This window comes from Nematolebias whitei, chromosome 11, assembly GCF_014905685.2.
Source record: "Nematolebias whitei isolate Nwh7 chromosome 11, NemWhi1, whole genome shotgun sequence".
Classification (NCBI taxonomy): Eukaryota; Metazoa; Chordata; class Actinopteri; order Cyprinodontiformes; family Rivulidae; genus Nematolebias; species Nematolebias whitei.
Window position 1 is genome coordinate 1,940,950 of NC_056508.1, and position 20,030 is coordinate 1,960,979.

A 20,030-nucleotide genomic window follows, 5' to 3' on the forward strand; every position below is an offset into this window, starting at 1 on the left:
TAAGAAAAGACATTAACAACTTTCAAGCTAATTAAGAAAAGACATTAGCAACCTTCAAGCTAATTAAGAAGAGACATTAAAAACTTTCAAGCTAATGAAGAAAGGACATTAACAGCTTCCAGAGTGATTAAATTGAAAAGTAAACTTTGAAAAGTAGACGCTTGGGTGCACCCTCTGAGCATGATTCTCATATGTCCCAATCTCGAGAATACACAAGGCAACTTCCATGCTGATTTGGTAATGGGAGGAAAAGCATTAACAGCTTTCAAAATGAATTAAATTAAAAAGTAAACTTTGGAAAGTAAGCGCCTGATGCACCCCCTGGGCATGGTCTCATATGTCCCAATGAGAGGAGTGATTGGTTGAGGCGTATAGTGAGACAGTTGAACCTCCTTAGGGGAGGGGGAAAAAGTGTATAAAAGTCCCTTAGTCAGGCAGAACGGGGCACAAGCACAAGCAAGCCGGAGAAAGAGAAGAGCAGAAAGGACTTCAGCACGCAGCTCGGAAGGCAGGGGCACCCGAAGGAGATGGAACACGCCGGTCTAAGACGAGTCTTGGATTTATCTCTGGCCTCTCTGAGACGAGATCAGACCTAACTCTTCACTTGTTAAGACGAGACCAGGATTATTCCCTCCTCCTATCTGCTTGGCCCGGGTATGTCCAAAGCCTCATTCCTTCCAATTTGGGATAGCTGCGCTGCGTAGGGAAGGCCTGTATCCCCCTCCTGGGGAGCAGGAAATTTGCCTTTTACTCGTGTGGGAGAAAACTCTATTAGAGTCGTCCTAGAGACCAGGGTAAGAGGACTTCCCGGTCCGGCTGCTCCAAACCAATTAATCTGTCAGATCAGGGCAAGTATATAAGGAAAATCAGAGAGAACCAAACTAGGAGAGTGAGACAGTGCTCAGAGGTGCATTCAAGCGTTGAGGCATTTTGAGGAAAAAGAACATCTGTCAGCTTGAGTGGTGAACTGAGGTGGTTTACACAAGTCTCCAAGGGCTCTTGGAGACACATTGATTTATTGTCCGCCTAGTTATAAAGTGTTTTCCTTTATTATCATGTATAAGTATTTGTAGTGAAATTATGCTTGTCGCTGTATTCCCTTGCAAAATTATTAATTAAAGCAACGCAAAACGTATAAATCTTGACTATTATTTCACTTTTGTTGAGCAGAATACATGGTGAGGCTTGGTTCCACTTTAACATCTGATATTAGGAGGTTTTTAACGGTTTCCTGGCAAGAAAGTGTAAAACAACACCCCTGAGTCCTTTTCCTGGACTCTAAAGATTACCAGAACAGATAACAATTGCAACGCTAAATTAAGAGGTGGGCGACCGTGAACGCGCGTTTCTCCGTGCCAGCCGGCCTGACCCTGCTGCTTGGACGGGACGAGGAACGGAGTGAGATTTGGGTGTGACGCGCGGAAGAAGGTCGTTAATATTCTGGATGAGTCACCTCATCACAGCCTTCATGAGACCGCCTTGGGGAGCTGCAGGTAATACCACGGCGCTAAGGTTAGTTTCTAGACCCCTTGGAGGAGAGGCTGCGTGCGAGGACCTGTCATTTCGCCAGTGACTGCCTCACTACGGGAAAGCGAGACACCTCCTTTAGTAGTCGAGGTGGGACCACATCAAAGGGGGAGCCAGAAGGTTTCAAGCTGCACATGACCTGCTCTAGAGAAGATAGAGAGATGGGTTCAAAATGGTCAAAAGGAGCTACAGATTGAGGTGGGATGGATGGGTCATGAGTTGCAGAGGAAATGAGAGCCCGGGTGGTCACAATTTTTTCCAAAAAGAAATGTAAGAAGTTGTCGCACAGCTCAGTCGAGGCTTCCAGAGGTGATGGTTCAGTGAGGTGGAGAACAGAGTTTAGGGTGGAGAAGAGGACACGTGGGTTGTGAGAGTTTGAGGTAATTATATCAGAGAAGTATTTGGATTTAGCAGCTTTCACTGCTTTCTGATAATGGCGCCAACTCTCTTTTAAGTATTTGAAAAGAGACCTGCAGCCTGTCTTTCCTCCACTTTCGCTCCGCCCTCCTGCATTGCTGCCTAACGGCCTTGGTGACGTCACTCAGCCAAGGTTCTGCTCTCAGTTTTGATTTTTTGGTTTTAACAGGCGCAACATGATCCAGAGTCTTTAAGCAGACAGAGTTGAACTGGGATGTCAGCTCCTCAGTAGTGGTGAGAAACACTGGGGCTGAAATATCATTTCAGAGTTATAAACATCTGTGAAACGTGCGGCAGTGAAGTGGTTAACGGTCCGGGTACTACGTGCAGGAATGCACGGCTTAGGAGCTGGGATTTACCAATCTGCGGCGATGTCTCTGGTTCGGTCAGGTTAATGCCAGGTTCTCTCATCCTGAGACGTTTGCAGAAAAGCTTCTTCCCAGGACATCTCACTAGGGAGGAAGTTGAATTGGCTTGATGTAGAAGGAGCAGTGAAGTGCTTGAAGAAGTGGTTTAGAAGATGAAGTGTGTGAGACTTATCTGTCTGTCTGTTACAGACTGACTTTGGATCCACCCCCCCGGAAGTGGGATGGTTCTAACTCTGTCATGTTATTTTATATAAAATAACAGTCAATTTTCTTTGTCTGCCTTTAAAAAGTCACACTTGTTTAAAAAGGAGAAAAATAAACATGATTATCTTAGAGAGGTTACTTTAAACAGACATTTTCAATAACAAACATTCAGTTCTGAAGCTGTGGAAATAACATGCAATGTTCGTCAAAAAGATGTCGCTGTTCATCTCCTGAAAAGAGAATGTCCTGAAAACAAATGATTCTTTTAAAACTGTTATTTCCATGGGAAAATCCTGGGAGTAAACTCCTCGGCAGGTGTTTCACTTGGAGGCCAAAATGAACCACAGCTCTCATTAAGACGATCTGTCCGTTTCGTGGGAAATCAGGTCATATTGGCAGTGAAGTTAACACAATAACAGTTTTTCATTACATTAGATTAGTGGCCACTAAGGAGTTTGTAAGCTGAGTTTAACACCTGTAAAATAAAGTCTGTTCATTCCCAAGGGAATAAATGCATCTTATTTTAACAGTTTAAAACACAAACACATGAATGATATCTGTTTGAGGTGGTGTTCCCCTACATCTGGGGAGGCTGACTCCAACAGATGACGAATTAAACTTTGAAACCAATTTTGACAAAGTGTGTAAGAAGGCCCACCAGCGTTTATTTTGTCTAAGGAAACTCTGTCAATTTAATATTGACCGAACCATGACGACCATGTTCTATCGTGCTTTTATTGAATGTTTTATCCTTCTCCTTGGTCTCATGGTTTGGTCAAGCAACGCTGAAAGAAAAGAGTTCCCTGCAGCAGGTTGTTAAGCTGTCGTCTAAACTGATTGGAGGAATCCAAACATCACTTACATCCCTGTACATTAGCCAGCTACAGCGGGTAGCTTCTTCTGTTATAAAAGATGTTTTTCACCGCCTTCACAGGGAGTTTCAGCTTCGTCCCTCTGGTTAGGTTACTTTATTTATACCCAAGGGTAGATCTGGTTTGCAGTGGCACAGAGCATAAGCGTACATCCATGCGTACACACAATGTTAAAAGTAAAAACACCTCAAATAAACCATTTACAGAGAATAGTGCTCAAGGCTCCACAGTCATATTCAAAGCAAAGTAGGACATAAAAGAGGAGAGTAAAACTTTAAAATCCAACTAGTATAAAAATATATTAAATGTTAGTTTATCATTAGATACAAATCTGTTAAAACACTGAGAACACCGGTGTCAGTTCAGTTTGTTCATTTCAATAACAGCAGTAGGAACAAAGCTATTTTTAAAACGTCTTGTCCTACATTTAGGGACTAAAAACCTCCGACCTAACAGATTTCTGTGCAGCCTTCACCACTCTCTGAAAAGCTCACAGACTAAGACAGCACAAAAAGCAGCTGATGTTTCATCAGCAGCTATGGTACCTGTTCCTCAATGACTAAGATTTGTGTTTACTAGGGGTGTAACGGTACACGTGGGTGTATTGAACCGTTTCGGTTGTTTTTTCACTCAATAAAATTTATTAACGAGAGATTATGGACCGTGGAACTAAAGTTCCTCAGTGTGTTTCAGCACGGTGCTGTTATCTTGCAGCACACGTAGCATTAGCATTCTAGCATGTTGTTGTGGTCTCCTGTTTGGGAGCATTATGTCTTTCTTGTTAAAAGACAAGTGGACAAATCAAAGCTTTGTGTCGACGTTGTTTCACGGAGATTGGATCTGCAGCAGCAACACGTCTAACTTGTTGACGCTCTTGAAACGACATCATCCAAACATGAACGTGTCTTCTACAGTTGGTTCAAAGAGCGATGACAGCAGCATTTAAACAACCTTTATCAGGTAATTCACATCGGTCCAGAGCAACAACACAAGATGTAGGAGGTTTTAAAGCTCTGGATCTACGTTTCTGTTGTTGATGCGCCGATTTTAAAGTTATTGAGCCCCGCTACGACATCACGTCAACACTTCAACCAAAAAGTTGTAGCAGCACTTTATGAAAAAGATAAAACTGATCATCAACAAGCCCTGGACCAGATGATGATGATGAACAAGAGATTCAACCACCTCATTGTCATCTACCTGCCAGCTGTGCTCGAGTGCCTGACCACTGAGATCCTGGAATTAGCAGGAAACACGGCTCATGACAGCTGAAGGACAGGATCGTCCCTCAGCACCTACAGTTGGCTGTCCGCAGCGACGAGGAGCTCGGCAGACTGCTGGGAGGAGTGGCCATCACTCTGGGAGGAGTTCTGCCCAGCATTCGGGCGGTCCTACAGCCCGGGGGAACCGAGAGGCCAGCCGAGTCTGGGTGGACGGATCAGACGGCATCTGCAGCCAGTTTCTTAGGATCCACTGTGGGATGGACCTTTACAAGAGATCCTTCCAGTCTACAGCATCAGCATCTATAACATCTCTTAATGAAATGAGGATAACGAGTTACAACAACAAATAATTTCCCTTTGGGATTAATAAAGTATTTTTGAATTGAATTGAATAACAAATGATGACCATTCAAGAAGGGCAGCACGGTGGCGCAACTGGTAGAGCTGCTGCCTCTCAGCGAACAGGTCCCTGGTTCAAATCCCGGTCCAGGGGCCTTTCTGGGTGGAGTTTGCATGTTCTCTCCGTGCATGCGTGGGTTTTCTCCGGGTGCTCCGGTTTCTTCCCACAGACCAAAAACATGCATGTTAGGCTGATTGGTAACTCTAAATTGTCCCTAGGTGTGAGTGAGAGAGTGAATGGTTGTTTGTCTCGTTTGTCTCTATGTGTCCCTGTGATGGACTGGAGACCTGTCCAGGGTGTCCCCCGCCCCTCGCACAGTGATTGCTGGACATGGGCACCAGCGACCCCCGTGACCCAAAATGGAATAAGCGAGTAAAGATAATGGATGGATGGATGGATGGACCATTCAAGAAGAGGTATTGCTCTTTTATTATTATCTACTTAACTTTTTTTTTTATTATTATTATTTAAAATTATAATCTTATGAACTCTTTTTTTTTTTTTCCCCTCTGTGTTTTATTTCCAGTCTGGGACAGAGACAGCAGCTGAGTCTTCCTCCTCTTCAGGGAAGTCCACCAGAGATCACCTCCAGCTAAGAAGTGTGTGATGAGTGAACTGAACTTTTCCAGGGACCTGTTCCACCTGTGGGAGCAGCTCCGAGAGGCTGTGACTAATAATGAGGCCAAATGCAGCCACACTGAAAACGATCAAAGCTCTACCTCTTTATTCCTGCTACTGTTGCTAGAGAGAGGTTTCCTCCACCGCTGGAGATGTTCAGAGATATTCACTGCAACTAGATCTGTGATTTTAGGAGAAAATGTGGACAAGTTGGTCTTTTTGACCAAAAACTTAAACTTGACTAGTTAAGATTGTAAACTGTTGCTGCTTACTGTTCTGGTTCTGACTGTTATTGTATTTATTAAGATTTTTATTATTCTTAGTATAGTTTATTTATTGTAAAGAGTGTTGTTTATTTAAAATATCATCCAAATGGGTCGCTTTACTTATTTTTATACAAACGTATTGTTTACTTGGCATATTTTCAAAATAAACGTTTTGTAAGTTTTATTTTGTATTTTTTGTACCGAAAATGAACCGAACTTGTTTTTAAGATTTTAAATGGTCTTGCTCTTCCTTTTTTAAACTTGTTTCTTTTAAAGTATAAAACCAGAATAATTATCAGTTTTCAATCTAGAGTTAACTGAGTCATAGCAGGATGGAGAATGGAATTAGGGTGAAAGATGAAATTGATTAAAGGAACACATTCATGGAATAAACTACCAGAATTAGTTAGAAATGGACAATTGTTCTGCAAAAAAAAAAACAAAAAAAAAACTACTACTGTACTTCTGTCAGGTGTTCACACTTTAAGAGTCTTTAAAGCGAGTCATCCTCCTCCTCCACCTCACTCTGTCCTCACTCCAACTACCTCCATGTCCTCTCTAACTGCATCCATCGTTTAAAAAGAAACTTAAACTTTGGCTAAAATCAAATTATCACATTCTCTTTCATAAAAAGTCCAGAGAGTGATGTTTCTACGTTTTGTTCTGTTGACTGTTGTTTCAGTTGGTATAATTGTTTTATGCATGCCCTCAAAGAAAGATTTTTTCTTTTACCTGCATAGGGACAAAACATAAAATGTATTCATCCCAGATGCTCAGAGTAGAAAAAACAAGAAGTAAGTGTTCCAGTGTTCACTGCACTGCGAGGTACAAGACTGCATGTCTTGTCAACACGCTTCAAAAAAGGTTAAACACAGCGTTAGTGTCTTAAAGCAACTCTTACCTGAGACATTTAACATGTCGTCTATTCTTCCTGTTATCCAGTAGTAGCCATCTTTGTCTCTACGGCAACCTTTAAAAAAATAAAATTAATTATTATCTAATCAGAAAGGTACCAACAATAAAGTGGATTATTGCTCTCCTAAAACAACCCCAATCCTAAAAAAATCTGAACAGTTTATGCAAGCTCTGCTTTGGAAACCTTAACACCACTGTAATCTCTGTAATTACATGATTTATTAACAAGAAATTTAGCAACAGACTGATGATTCATCCCAGATGATCAGAATTGAAAAAAAAAAAAAAAACAAGAAGAAAGTGTTCCAGCCTGTTTTGCAGCTAACATTTTATGTACAGATTATATATGAGAAGCTGAGAAGCTCATGATTCTCAGTTGTTCAGGACTTGCTTTTACAAACCGGATTCCAAAAAAGTTGGGACACTAAACAAATTGTGAATAAAAACTGAATGCAATGATGTGGAGGTGCCAACATCTAATATTTTATTCAGAATAGAACACAAATCACAGATCAAAAGTTTAAACTGAGAGAATGTTTCATTTTAAGGGAAAAATCTGTTGTTTCCAAATTTCATGGCGTCAACAAATCCCAAAAAAGTTGGGACAAGTCCATTTTTCCCACTGTGTGGCATCCCCCTTCTTCTTCCAACACTCAACAGATGTCTGGGGACAGAGGAGACCAGTTTCTCCAGTTTAGAAATAGGAATGCTCTCCCATTCATGTCTAATACAGGCCTCTAACTGTTCAATCGTCTTGGGCCTTCTTTGTGGCACCTTCCTCTTTATGATGCACCAAATGTTCTCTATAGGTGAAAGATCTGGACTGCAGGCTGGCCATTTCAGTACCCGGATCCTTCTCCTACGTAGCCATGATGTTGTGATTGCTGCAGAATGTGGTCTGGCATTATCGTGTTGAAAAATGCAGGGTCTTCCCTGAAAGAGATGACGTCTAGATGGGAGCATAGAGTTTCAGCTGGCAACGGCAGATTGTGTTCACTGACAATGCTTTCTGGAAGTATTCCTGAGCCCATTCTGTTATTTCCTTGACAGTGGCATTCCTGTTTGAGGTGCAGTGAAGTTTAAGGGCCCGGAGATCACGAGCATCCAGTAGAGTTTTACGGCCTTGACCCTTACGCACAGCGATTGTTCCAGATTCTCTGAATCTTTTGATGATGTTATGCACGGTTGATGATGATAACTTAAAAGTCTTTGCTATTTTACGCTGGGTAACACCATTCTGGTACTGCTGCACTATCTTTCTGTGCAACAATGGTGGAATTGGTGATCCTCTTACCATCTTGGCTTCTGAGAGACACTGACACTCTGAGAAGCTCTTTTTATACCCAATCATGTTGTCAATTGACCTAATTAGTGTTAATTGGTCTTCCAGCTGTTTGTTATATGCCCAATTTCCTTTTTCCAGCCACTTATTGCTACTTGTCCCAACTTTTTTGGGATTTGTTGACACTGTGAAATTTTGAATCAACATATTTTTCCTTTAAAATGTTACATTTATTCAGATTAAACTTTTGATCTGTCATCTATGTTATATTACTAATAAAATATTGACATTTGCCATCTCCACATCATTGCATTCAGTTTTTATTCACAATTTGTTTAGTGTCCCAACTTTTTTGGAATCCGGTTTGTACATTTGTCTGAAATCCAGACAAAATGAGTGATACATTTTTATTTGTAAGTTTATTTTCTACTATCAGATGGTTGTATCTTTAAGCAAATTTCTAAAAATGAGCGCTGAAGTGGGTTTCCTGGACTAAACTAAACTTACAGGTTCAAACAGTAGAAGGTTGATTTTTCCTGGTAACATTTTGTGAATGGGTGAATTTAAGATAAGATAAAACTTTATTCTTCACCAAGGTGGACATTTTCCTTCGGCTCTCCAACCATAAAATAAAACACATTCATACAATCAAAAATATCAACAATTTGTGCATAAAATAAAACATTTTGCATACCATAGGTAGATATTATCGTTTGGTTTGCTTAAGAATGGTTATTGCACCGGAATAAATGACTTCTTATAGATGTTCTTCATTGCCAGAGGGACCCTATAATGCCTTCCGAGCTCAAAGGTTCAAACTGATTTATCATATCTTATGTGTAGCTCATGCTAAAAAATGTTTTCCAAAGCCCTAAACATCCTGAGTTCTGTTTCATCCATCATCTAGAAATGGAAGGGATATGGAATATATAAATCTACCAAGATCAGGTTGTTCTCATATACTGAGTGATAGTGAAGAAAGAGAGACCACCAAGACACCTGTGAGCACTCTGAAGGCGTTGCAAGCTTCAGCAGGTGACATGGGAGAGACTGGGCATACAACATCTGTTGCCAGTACCATCAGTCTAAGTATCAGCCTGAGCTTTATGGGAGAGTGGAAAAGACAAATTCACTGTTGAAGAGAACATATTAAATGAGTTTAATCAAAAATATTTTACTCACTTGGCAAACTCTAAACAAGATATTATGAGTTTTCTCATAATCCCCCCTCCCCAACTTTCTGCAGCCCATAGGATATGACTGAATTAATGCTCAATCTGTTTGCAACAAAGCTTTCCCCTGTGCTTGTTTTGGTGTGAGTGCTGGTCCAGCAGTTCAAACTATTTTAGGCAGCATTCATTCCACTTTGTTGCAAAGCATGGGAGGTGGAAAGAGATAAAAGAAATAAAACAACATATTTAGTAATTATATTAAAAAAATCCCATACAACGATGTTAGAAATAAATAATCTTTCCTAATCAATAAACTTGAGGAATTTTTGGTTCTCGATCTTGGCGCTGGCTCTCACCGTCCCCTGTGACGTAGTATCCAGGGAACTTCTTGAAGTAGGTGGTTTCAAATCTCTGGTGGTTTCCATACACCGTCCTCATCATACCGGGCCAGGGCTGTTTAAATACCTGAGTGACAAAGATTATTACACCTGATGAGTATAAATGTACAAAGGCATGTACAGAAATACACTAATAATTATGTAAGTTCTATCTGTTTACGTACCAGGTATCCTTCACTCTGCCCTTCAAGCTCCTCTCCTGACTCATTCAAGATGGCTGGCACTACTCCAAAGAAAGGGAAAGTCTAAAAGACAGAAAAGAAAAACAGATTTTAGTGTTTTACTGTAAATGTATGCAGCTCATAAAATGTACATAATTTGGTTTACAAGTCTATAAAACAACTCCAGTTTCCTCCCACAGACCAAAAACATGCATGTTAGACTGATTGGTAACTCTATAAATACAGGTCCTTCTCAAAAAATTAGCATATTGTGATAAAGGTCATTATTTTCCATAATGTAATGATAAAAATGAAACTTTCAATATATTTCAGATTCATTGCACACCAACTGAAATATTTCAGGTCTTTAATTGTTTTAATACTGATGATTATGGCATACTGCTCATGAAAACCCAAAATGCCTGTCCCAAAAAATGAGCATACCATGAAAAGGTTCTCTAAACAAGCTATTAACCTAACCATCTGAATCAACTACGTAACTCTAAACACCTGCAAAAGATTCCTGAGGCTTTTAAAAACTCCCAGCCTTGTTCATTACTCAAAACCACAATCATGGGTAAGACTGCCGACCTGACTGCTGTCCCGAAGGCCATCATTGACACCCTCAAGCAAGAGGGTAAGACACAGAAAGAAATTGCTGAAGGAATAGGCTGTTCCCAGAGTGCTGTATCAAGGCACCTCAGTGGGAAGTCTGTGGGAAGGGAAAAGTGTGGCAGAAAACTCTGCACAACGAGAAGAGGTGACCGGACCCTGAGGAGGATTGTGGAGAAGGGCCGATTCCAGACCTTGGGGGACCTGCGGAAGCAGTGGACTGAGTCTGGAGTAGAAACATCCAGAGCCACCGTGCACAGGCGTGTGCAGGAAATGGGCTACAGGTGCCACATTCCCCAGGTCAAGCCACTTTTGAACAAGAGACTGCGTCAGAAGCATCTCGCCTGGGACTGCTGCTGAGTGGTCCAAAGTTATGTTCTCTGATTACAGTAAATTTTGCATTTCCTTTGGAAATCAAGGTCCCAGAGTCTGGAGGAAGACAGGAGACACAGAATTCACATTGCTTGAGGTCCAGTGTCAAGTTTCCACAGTCACTGGGGTGTCATGTCAGCTGCTGGTGTTGGTCCACTGTGTTTTATCAAGCGCAGGGTCAATGCAGCTAGCTATCAGGAGATTTTGGAGCACTTCATGCTTCCATCTGCTGAAAAGCTTTATGGAGATGAAGATTTCATTTTTCAGCACGACCTGGCACCTGCTCACAGTGCCAAAACCACTGGTAAATGGTTTACTGACCATGGTATTACTGTGCTCAATTGGCCTGCCAACTCTCCTGACCTGAACCCCATAGAGAACCTGTGGGATATTGTGAAGAGAAAGTTGAGAGACGCAGGACCCAACACTCTGGATGAGCTTAAGGCCGCTATCGAAGCATCCTGGGCCTCCATAACACCTCAGCAGTGCCACAGGCTGATTGCCTCCATGCCACGCCGCATTGAAGCAGTCATTCATGCAAAAGGATTCCCGACCAAGTATTGAGTGCATAACTGAACATGATTATTTGAAGGTTGGCGTTTTTTGTATTAAAAACACTTGTCTTTCATTGGTGGGATGAAATATGCTAATTTTTTGGGACAGGCATTTTGGGTTTTCATGAGCTGTATGCCATAATCATCAGTATTAAAACAATTAAAGACCTGAAATATTTCAGTTGGTGTGCAATGAATCTGAAATATATGAAAGTTTCATTTTTATCATTACATTATGGAAAATAATGACCTTTATCACAATATGATAATTTTTTGAGAAGGACCTGTAGTTCCTAGGTGTGAGTGAGAGAGAGAATGGTTGTCTCGTTTGTCTCTGTGTCCCTGTGATGGACTGGAGACCTGTACAGGGTATCCCCCGGCCCTCGCACAGTGACATGGGCACCGGTGACCCCCGTGACCCAAAATGGAAGAAACGGGTAAAAGATAATGGATGGATGGATGAAGTCTATAAAACAGTATTCCCATAAACCATTATAAAATGTTTTAGATTGTTTAACTTTTAAACCAGCAGCAATCCCCTTTGGTCTTGGCATAGACCAGCATTTAGCTCATCAATCCTGTCACACTTCAGTGTTTCCCCTACCATTATCCAAGGAGGACGCCACGCCCTGTCAACAGAAACAAATGCAGCCCTAAGGCAAGTAAATTAGGGGAAACACTGGACACTGGACTTGTAATGTTGTGTATGTTGTTCAGTGTCAGGAGGGTGATCAGTCTTACATCGGGGAAACTAAACAGCCACTGGCCAAAAGAATGGCCCAGCACAGAAGATCAACATCATCAGGCCAGGACTCTGAGGTCTACACTCATCTCCAGGCCAGAGGTCACTCTATCAGGGATGAAGATGTTCACATCCTGGACAGAGAGGAACGATGGTTTGAGAGAGGAGTAAAGGAGGCCATCTTTGTGAAAAGAAACCGTCCATCGTTAAACAGGGGTGGAGGCCTCCGGGTTCAATTGTCCCCCTCTTACAATGCTGTGATTGCTAGTATCACTCAGCCCTCTGTGAACAGTAAACAGCCATCAGGTGCTAATGATCCATTGTTAGGCTGATGGTCCTTCTTGAGCATGTGATCAGCTGGTTTTGGTTGTCAGCAGCAAACTGGCTGATCCACTCTGAGAAGGTGCTATTTAAGAGACTGAGCTGAATACAGCACCTCAGACTGAGGAAGTCTGACGAGACGAAACGTTTTTACATTTTTTTGTTGTTTTGCTTTTTTTTTTTTTTTTTTTTTTGAATGTCCAGAGGACCAGATTTAACTTTTTTAGATTCCTGATAGGTGTGAAAATGGGGGTAGCTGCTAAAAAGGAGAAGTTTGGTGTTCTGAACATGAACTGCTTCAAGCGCATGGGAACCATTAGTTCCGATGCTATTATATTATCCAAGGGAGTTATATTTTGAGCAGAGAAACATAAGATTGTGATCTGATTTGCCAAGAGGGGGTCTTGCTTTAGCGATGTATGAATTCTTGACATTTGCATTAAACAAGTCCAGTGTTTTGTTTTCTCTGATAGAGCAGCTGACAAACTGTTGGAATGCCGCAAGTGTAGCAGAGAGTCAAACATGATTAAAATCCCCAGATATTGCAACAAACGCACTAGGGTGTTGTGTCTGTAGCTTAGCAACCTCGGAGCTGATGACATCACATGCAGTCTCAGCAACAGCATTGGGTGGAATGTAAACAGTTGCCAAAGTAACACTGGTGAACTCTCTTGGCAAATAATATGGATGACAACTTAGTACTAACAGTTCAATATCTGGACTGCAGAGACGACACTTCACAGTAACATGTTTTTTGCCACTCCTCTTTAAATCTCTAACTGCTCGTATGGTCAGAAAGACACACTCTCTCTCTCTCTCTCTCTCTCTGTTTTAATTAACAATACGTTTATATCTGTTGTGCGATGATTCTATCAATTTTGCATCTAATTAATGAAGAATAGTATGACTTCAAATTGTTCATAAAACAGGAAGGAGGGCTTATTATTAGGGATGCACCGATCCACTTTTTTAAAATTCCGATCCGATCCCGATACTTGGCCCCAAGTATCAGCCGATACCGATCCAGTTCCGATATCATGATCATCATTGATTTTATATGAGGCTGTAATAATCTCCTCTCAAGTACAATTTGTACAAGTATATGCATGCATGTCCAAAAAGTCAACTTGAGGTAAGTTTTATTAATGTTGGATAAGTTTTAAAGTTAGAATTAAATTCTAACACAAAACATGTTTCTTTTTATTCCTAGCTTTAAAGTGGATATTAAAGTGATTAATTTAAGTGATTGATTAAAGTTATTTTATATTTTATAAGGGGCAGATATAAGAATTTTTTTCTTTCTGCACTCTTTTCATTCAATGTTTTCTTTTTGATGATTTTTTAAAAAATTTTGTTTCATTTAAATGAATGAATAAATGAATTAAATTAAATGTTAAATGGCTTTAAAAATCTGCTAAGTTCATGGCATAAACCAACAGACATGTTCCTGTTTTTAGTATTTTACATCACTTTATAATGTAGCTGTTTGTTTTTAATATATATAATTTTCAAATCATATGTTTTTTATGATTGTCTACTGTTGTACTGATAAATATCTCCTGGAGAGTAAACTATATCTTGGCTGCAAGTATCAAACTGTGAAATCCTTCGTTTCGTACAACTGATAGTGGTTGGCCATGAATCATGATGAAGTTTAGCAACTTCTCTGTAAACATTAGAGCTCCGTGGTTTCAGTGACGTCTTCTTCTTGTTCCATCCGAAGCAAGCAGCCTGATTTGGGGCAGCTCCACTCAGTCTGTTCCTCCTCGGAGATGGGCAGACTGAGCGGGGCAGATTGGACACGGCTGGCCGGTGTCGAGTCGCCTCTTTCAGTTTGACCAAAGAGAAGTGCCCCGCTGAAGCCACGGAGCTCAAATGTCCTTAATAAAACTAACTTTACCGTGGTTTAATGCGGCGCTATGACTCTGCAGACATTGCACGTTGCTGTCTTGTTTTGTGGTGTTTAGTGTAAAATACTTCCACACAGCGACATGTTTAGATGAAAAGTTGGTTAGCTGTTAGCCACAGTGCTGCTAACTCAGTCGTCACGTTGTAGCTGGCTGCAAACTATGAAATGGATTTCCTGAATGTGAGGCGGGTCTTATTACTCTGGGCTCATGAGACACGCCGCCATTCAGGAAATCCATTCCATAGTTTGAAGCCAACATGCATCATGGATTGGAAATATCGGCAGGTGGATCGGAAAATCCGCTACGTAAATTATGCTGGTATCGGAGGCCGATACCGATATTGGATCGGATTGGCCCCATCCCTACTTATTATCCCTCCTTTTACTACAGTATGCCAAGATGGCTGCACTCAGAGCAGTTGCAGCTTCGCAGGCTCCCGGTACTTTCCCAGTTTTTAGAAGTTTTGATATTGACTCTGTTCCCGACTCCGCACGATTTATGCGTGTGAACTATAGCCGAACCGAATTGATGAGAATAGGAGCGGATTTGCCATGAAATATAGCAGAAATCAGCAACAAACTCAAAACTATGCTCCGCAGAATGCAAATCTTTAAGTCATCTACCTAGAAGCTGCAGCAGAGGCGTTCCAACAGGCAGAGGAGGAAGCGTTGCTCCCAGCTTAATAGGAAAGGATGCCGGGCGGGGGTTATGGTGAGTCTACGAGCTAACGCTGAATCCGGAAAACTCCCGAAGCCGTCTCTCTTTCCGTCGAACGTCCGCTTGTTGGATAACAAGATGGATTTGCTTCATCTGAGAGCGGGCGCCTCAGAAGAGATGATGAAGTGTGCGGTGCTTTGCCTCACGGAAACAGGGACTAAAAGCGAAATGCCGGATACAGTCTTCCAGCTGGATGAAGACTTTTTTTCGAGCGGACCGCTGCAGCGAGCTAACGGGGAAATCACGGGGAGGCGGAGTGTGCATTTACGCGAGTAAAAGTTGGTGCACGAACTGTACTGTTGTAAAAAGCTCATGCTCGAATGCTTTGGAACAAATAACAGTGAAATGTTGGCCTCATTATCTACCCCGCGAGTTCACAGTGACTTTCATCACAGTTATTTACATTCCTCTGGATGTTAATTCTAATGACGCCTTGCAAGAACTTCATGATATAATCAGTTCTCTGCAGAACAAACACCCTGAGGCTCTTTACGTGGTAGCCGGAGATTTTAATCACGAGAATCTAAAGGACTGTCTTCCAAGCTTTAACCAGCATGTGGGCATACCAATACGTGGAAACAACACACTGGACCGCGTTTACACAAATGTAAAAGATGCATACAAAGCTGAACCCCGCCCCCACCTAGGACTGCCAGACCACATCTCAATCTTCTTGGCCCCTGCTTACATGCCCCCGTTGAGATGCTCCAGACCGGTACAAAAGAAAGTTACATGTTGGATCAAGGACAGTGGCCCCATACTGAGAGATTGTTTTGATCGAACAGACTGGCAGGTTTTCAGAGAAGCTGCTGAAAATGGAGGTTCACTTGATCTGGACCAATACGCATCCTCAGTTCTGGGTTACATTAGTACATGTACTGACACCGTCTCCACCAACAGACATGTTAAAAGCTACCCAAACAGAAAACCTTGGCTGAATGCAGAGGTACGCACCCTGCTGGAAGCTAGGAACACTGCCTTCAGGTCTGGAAGCTCAGAGGAGCTGAGTAGGGCAAGGAAAAAGCTAGTTGCTGATATTAAGAAGGCCAAGGCCACGGACTTCCGGCTGAATGGCGGTGGAGTAAGTTGTGTCTTGGTGTGCTCCTGCGGGGTTGGCTTTTTTTTTCGATTATTATCTGGCACTTTTTCTGGACTTCGACCTAAACGATAATTAATCTTCATATTGAACACTATCTTTTTTGTTTGGTCACTAAAATGCCACCAAACCCTGCTAAAGGAGGAAATTCAATCCAGTCTCACCTGCGGCCTGCTCCTCGTGGTGAATCCTCGACCTGTGCTGAGTCATCTCCTGTGTCAGAGACAGCGGCCCAGGCCGCTACAGTTAGCGATGCCAGCAATCTTAAAAAGGAGCTACTTGCGGCTCTTCGGGATGACTTTACAGCTACACTCAAAGCGGAGTTTCATGCTGTTCTTGGTGAAAGTCTCTCTTCGATTAAGTCCGAGCTGCTATCCTTCAAAAAGGAACTGTCCTCTGGTCTATCCGTGGTGCAGGAGAGTTTTACGGGGCTAAACATAATGGTTGTTGAGATGGAGAGATCCCTATCCACCTGCACTGATGACATCGTTAGCCTCCAGAAAAAAGTGGACAGCCATAATAAAACTGTTGCACAGTTAGAGGATAAAAGTGATGACTTGGGAGTCCCGGTCCCGGCATCAGAACATCCGCATCATTGGTGTCCCGGAGGATGACCCTTTATCGGCTTCGACGGCTGCGGTCTCTCGGTTGCTAAAGGAGGCTTTCAGCTCGCGGAGGAGCAGCTGCTGGACCGCGCTCACCGTATCCCAATCCCTAAACCCAAGGCAGATGAGCGCCCTCGCCCCATCGTAGCTAAGCTACATTATTACACTGACTGTGTCAAAATCCTGACGAAGGCAAGGGAGCTGCAGCGGATCAAGGTGAACGGTATGACCATCTTCGTTTTCCCCGATTATACTGCCAAAACGGCCCGGGCAGCCTTCACTGATTGTTGTCGCCGGCTCCGTGGCATTGAGGGGGTCCAGTTCGGTTTGCTACATCCGGCCCGGTTGCGAATCACCCATGATGGATCTACATGGGTCTTCACCTCTCCCAAGGAGGCTAATATCTACATCGGACCGATTGTCAAGTGAGAACTAGAACTAGAAGAATTTGTTTCATAAGGGGGAAGAAAGTAAAAAAAAAAAAAAAACGAACTGTTTTGAAATAGTTGCTGCTTACTTGTGTAATTCAAATTATGTTCTCTGCAGGTGTTCTTGGTTTCCTGAAATAGTGCCTATTGTATATTTTAATTTTCTCTCTATTTTCCTAGTTCTACAGGAGTCGCCTAGTACTTGGGGGTGTTTTTCTTTTTGTTGCGCTATTTGGCTGTAAGGATAAGTTTCCTAGTGGCTCCAGTTGGAGTTTGCACAGTTCCTTCATTTGGGGAAGGACAGAGTGCAAACAGGGGGTGGGAAAAATGGTTGTGTATGTTTATGTTTTCTTTCTTTTTTTCTTTTAATTTTTTTTATTTTATTTTTTCCCTCTTCTTTTCTACTTCTGGGGGGGGGGGGGGGGGGGGCTGCAATATCTTTCAACTTCTGTTATAAACAACTGGTCACATGTCCATTGATTTGAAAGCTTCCTCAACATCGTCTGCTGTTAGATTCCTAGGTTAGGTCGTTTTCACACCTGATAGTCCGGTAGACTTGGTTCGGTTCGGGACCAATATTCATGACCTTTTGTTTACATTTGAGCTGGTGCGTTTGCATTCACACTGCACTGTGCAGTCGAGCCAATCTGTTGAACCAACCTATTCCCCCACTCGCCTGTGGGGGCGCTGCACCAAGAACTACTGAAAGAAACGACACAAAAACCTCTGAAGACACGTCTTCTTCTTCTTCTGTAAATAAAAATAAAACGAAGTGGCATCAAGTTTTAGCAGTTTTGGGAGTTATATTTTGTCATTTTTCAAAAAAGGACTTAGCATGAACAGAAGATGAGACAGAAGACCATGGAGAATATTGTTTTCCACACAAGGCAGCTGACGGCTCCATATAAGAAAAATGTGTGTTTGTTTACCCTGCGGAGTGGGGTCTGTTTACATTCACACTGTACTCGAACCGCGCTGGAGTTTTCTTCTACCGGACTGAGACCTAGGTTTTAGCCCGGGCCACAGTTCACCTTTTTGTTCCGTGACAGAGTTCGATGGCGCGTTCACACCTCCCTAAACGAACCAGACTTTCTAGGAAAACGAGCTAGAGTTCGATTAAAGCGGACTAAACAGGGCTGGTGTGAATGCACCCTTAAAGGTCTTAACAATCCAGTGAAGCGATCTAAAATAAATTCTCATCTGAAATGTCTAGATCCTTACAAAGCATTTCTACAGGAAACACATCTGCAGAATGCAAATCAGTTCAGGCTCAAATATCCATGGGTTGGAGAGATTTACCACTCGGGCTTCAACTCAAAAAGCTAGAGGAGTAGCCATATTATTTAATAAGAAGGTTCATTTTACAGCATCAAAAATAACGAGGGATACAAATGGCAGATTTCTTATAATTGCAGGCTGCCTGTTCCATACCCCTGTTTTATTAGTGAACATTTAAGCACCAAACTTTGATAATCCTGATTTCATAAATAATCTATTTAGCACACTTCCTTTTCTCGATACTCCTTTGTTAATTCCAGCTGGGGACTTGAATTGTGTAATAAACCCAGCATTAGATCGCTCTTCATCTCGGGCCTATACGCAGTTAAATATGGCTAAGTCAGTTTTGGATTTTGTGACTCAAAATGGGTATGTAGACCCGTAGAGGGCACAGAATCCAATAAAAAATACTTTTTTTTTCTTCTTTAAAGCACACCAGTCCTATTTCCATATAGATTATTTTTTTGTTGACGGCTCTTTAATGCACAGAATCACGTCTTCTGAATACCATCCGATTATTATTTCAGATCATTCCCCTTTAAGCCTTGATATAAACTTCATGGATAAACCCCGTTCTTGCCCTCGTTGGAGATTTAATAGTCTCCTGTTAGCAAAATGCCATTAATCCGTCACACGCTTTACTGAAGCAACAACAGGATCTCCAGACTGAACTTGATCTCCTAACAACATCTGATGCGGAGCGTCTCTTGCTTCGATCTCGAGACGTTTATTATGAGCATGGAGAGAAACCAAGTAGGCTTCTGGCACATCATCTGAAACAAAAAGCTAGCTCTCGCACAATATCCCAAATCAAGGATTATTCAGGCAATCTCGTTTCCAATCCTGCCTCTATCAGTGACATTTTTAAGAAATTTTATTGTGATTTGTATAAATCTGAACTACAATCAGACTCGGATGAGTTACTTGCCTTTCTTCAAAATATTGACATCCCTAGGATAAATAAGTTGATTTCTGATCAACTTGATGCTCCCATTAAATTGGAAGAAATATTTACGCCAATCAAAAATATGCAGAGTGGTAAGGCACCTGGCTCAGACGGATTTCCTGCCGAATTTTTAAAAAAATTTAAAGACAAGATAGCCCCTATCCTTCTTGAGGTTTATAATGAGTCCCTGGGGCATGGCCTGTTGCCCTCCACCTTAGCTCAGGCTTCAATTTCTCTCCTGTTGAAGAATGGTAAGGATCCCACTGCTTGCGAGTTTTATAGGCCCCTGTCGCTCTTAAATGTGGATTTTAAGATTTTGGCTAAAGTTCTCGCAACCCGGCTTGAGACGATTCTTCCTCAGATTATTTCGCAAGAACAGAATGGATTCATCAAAGGTCGCCAGTTGTTTTTTAATATTCGTACACTATTGAATGCAATCTTTTCAGCTCATTGCCCCACGTCTCCTGAGGTGATCATTTCTCTTGACGCCGAGAAGGCCTTTGATCGAGTGGAATGGGAGTATCTCTTTGCCGTTCTCAATAGGTTTGGTTTTGGAGAAAGTTTTGTATCCTGGACCATGCTACTTTATACATCTCCTCAGGCTTGTATTGTCACTAATTCTGTCC

At 42.0% G+C, this 20,030-nt stretch overlaps 1 protein-coding gene across 3 annotated transcripts in view; it reads right to left on the reverse strand.

Annotated features, from left to right (window-relative positions):
• The window catches only part of acss2 (acyl-CoA synthetase short chain family member 2), a 224,371-nt gene that overhangs the window by 15,888 nt on the left and 188,453 nt on the right, over positions 1 to 20,030 (reverse strand). For all 3 annotated transcript variants that reach the window (XM_037684629.1, XM_037684628.1, XM_037684627.1), the window contains 3 exons: positions 9,827 to 9,907; positions 9,621 to 9,729; positions 6,797 to 6,865 (listed from right to left, as the gene is read on the reverse strand). In XM_037684629.1, coding sequence (XP_037540557.1) covers positions 6,797 to 6,865; positions 9,621 to 9,729; positions 9,827 to 9,907 — 259 coding nt within the window. The remainder of the gene's footprint in view (positions 1 to 6,796; positions 6,866 to 9,620; positions 9,730 to 9,826; positions 9,908 to 20,030) is intronic.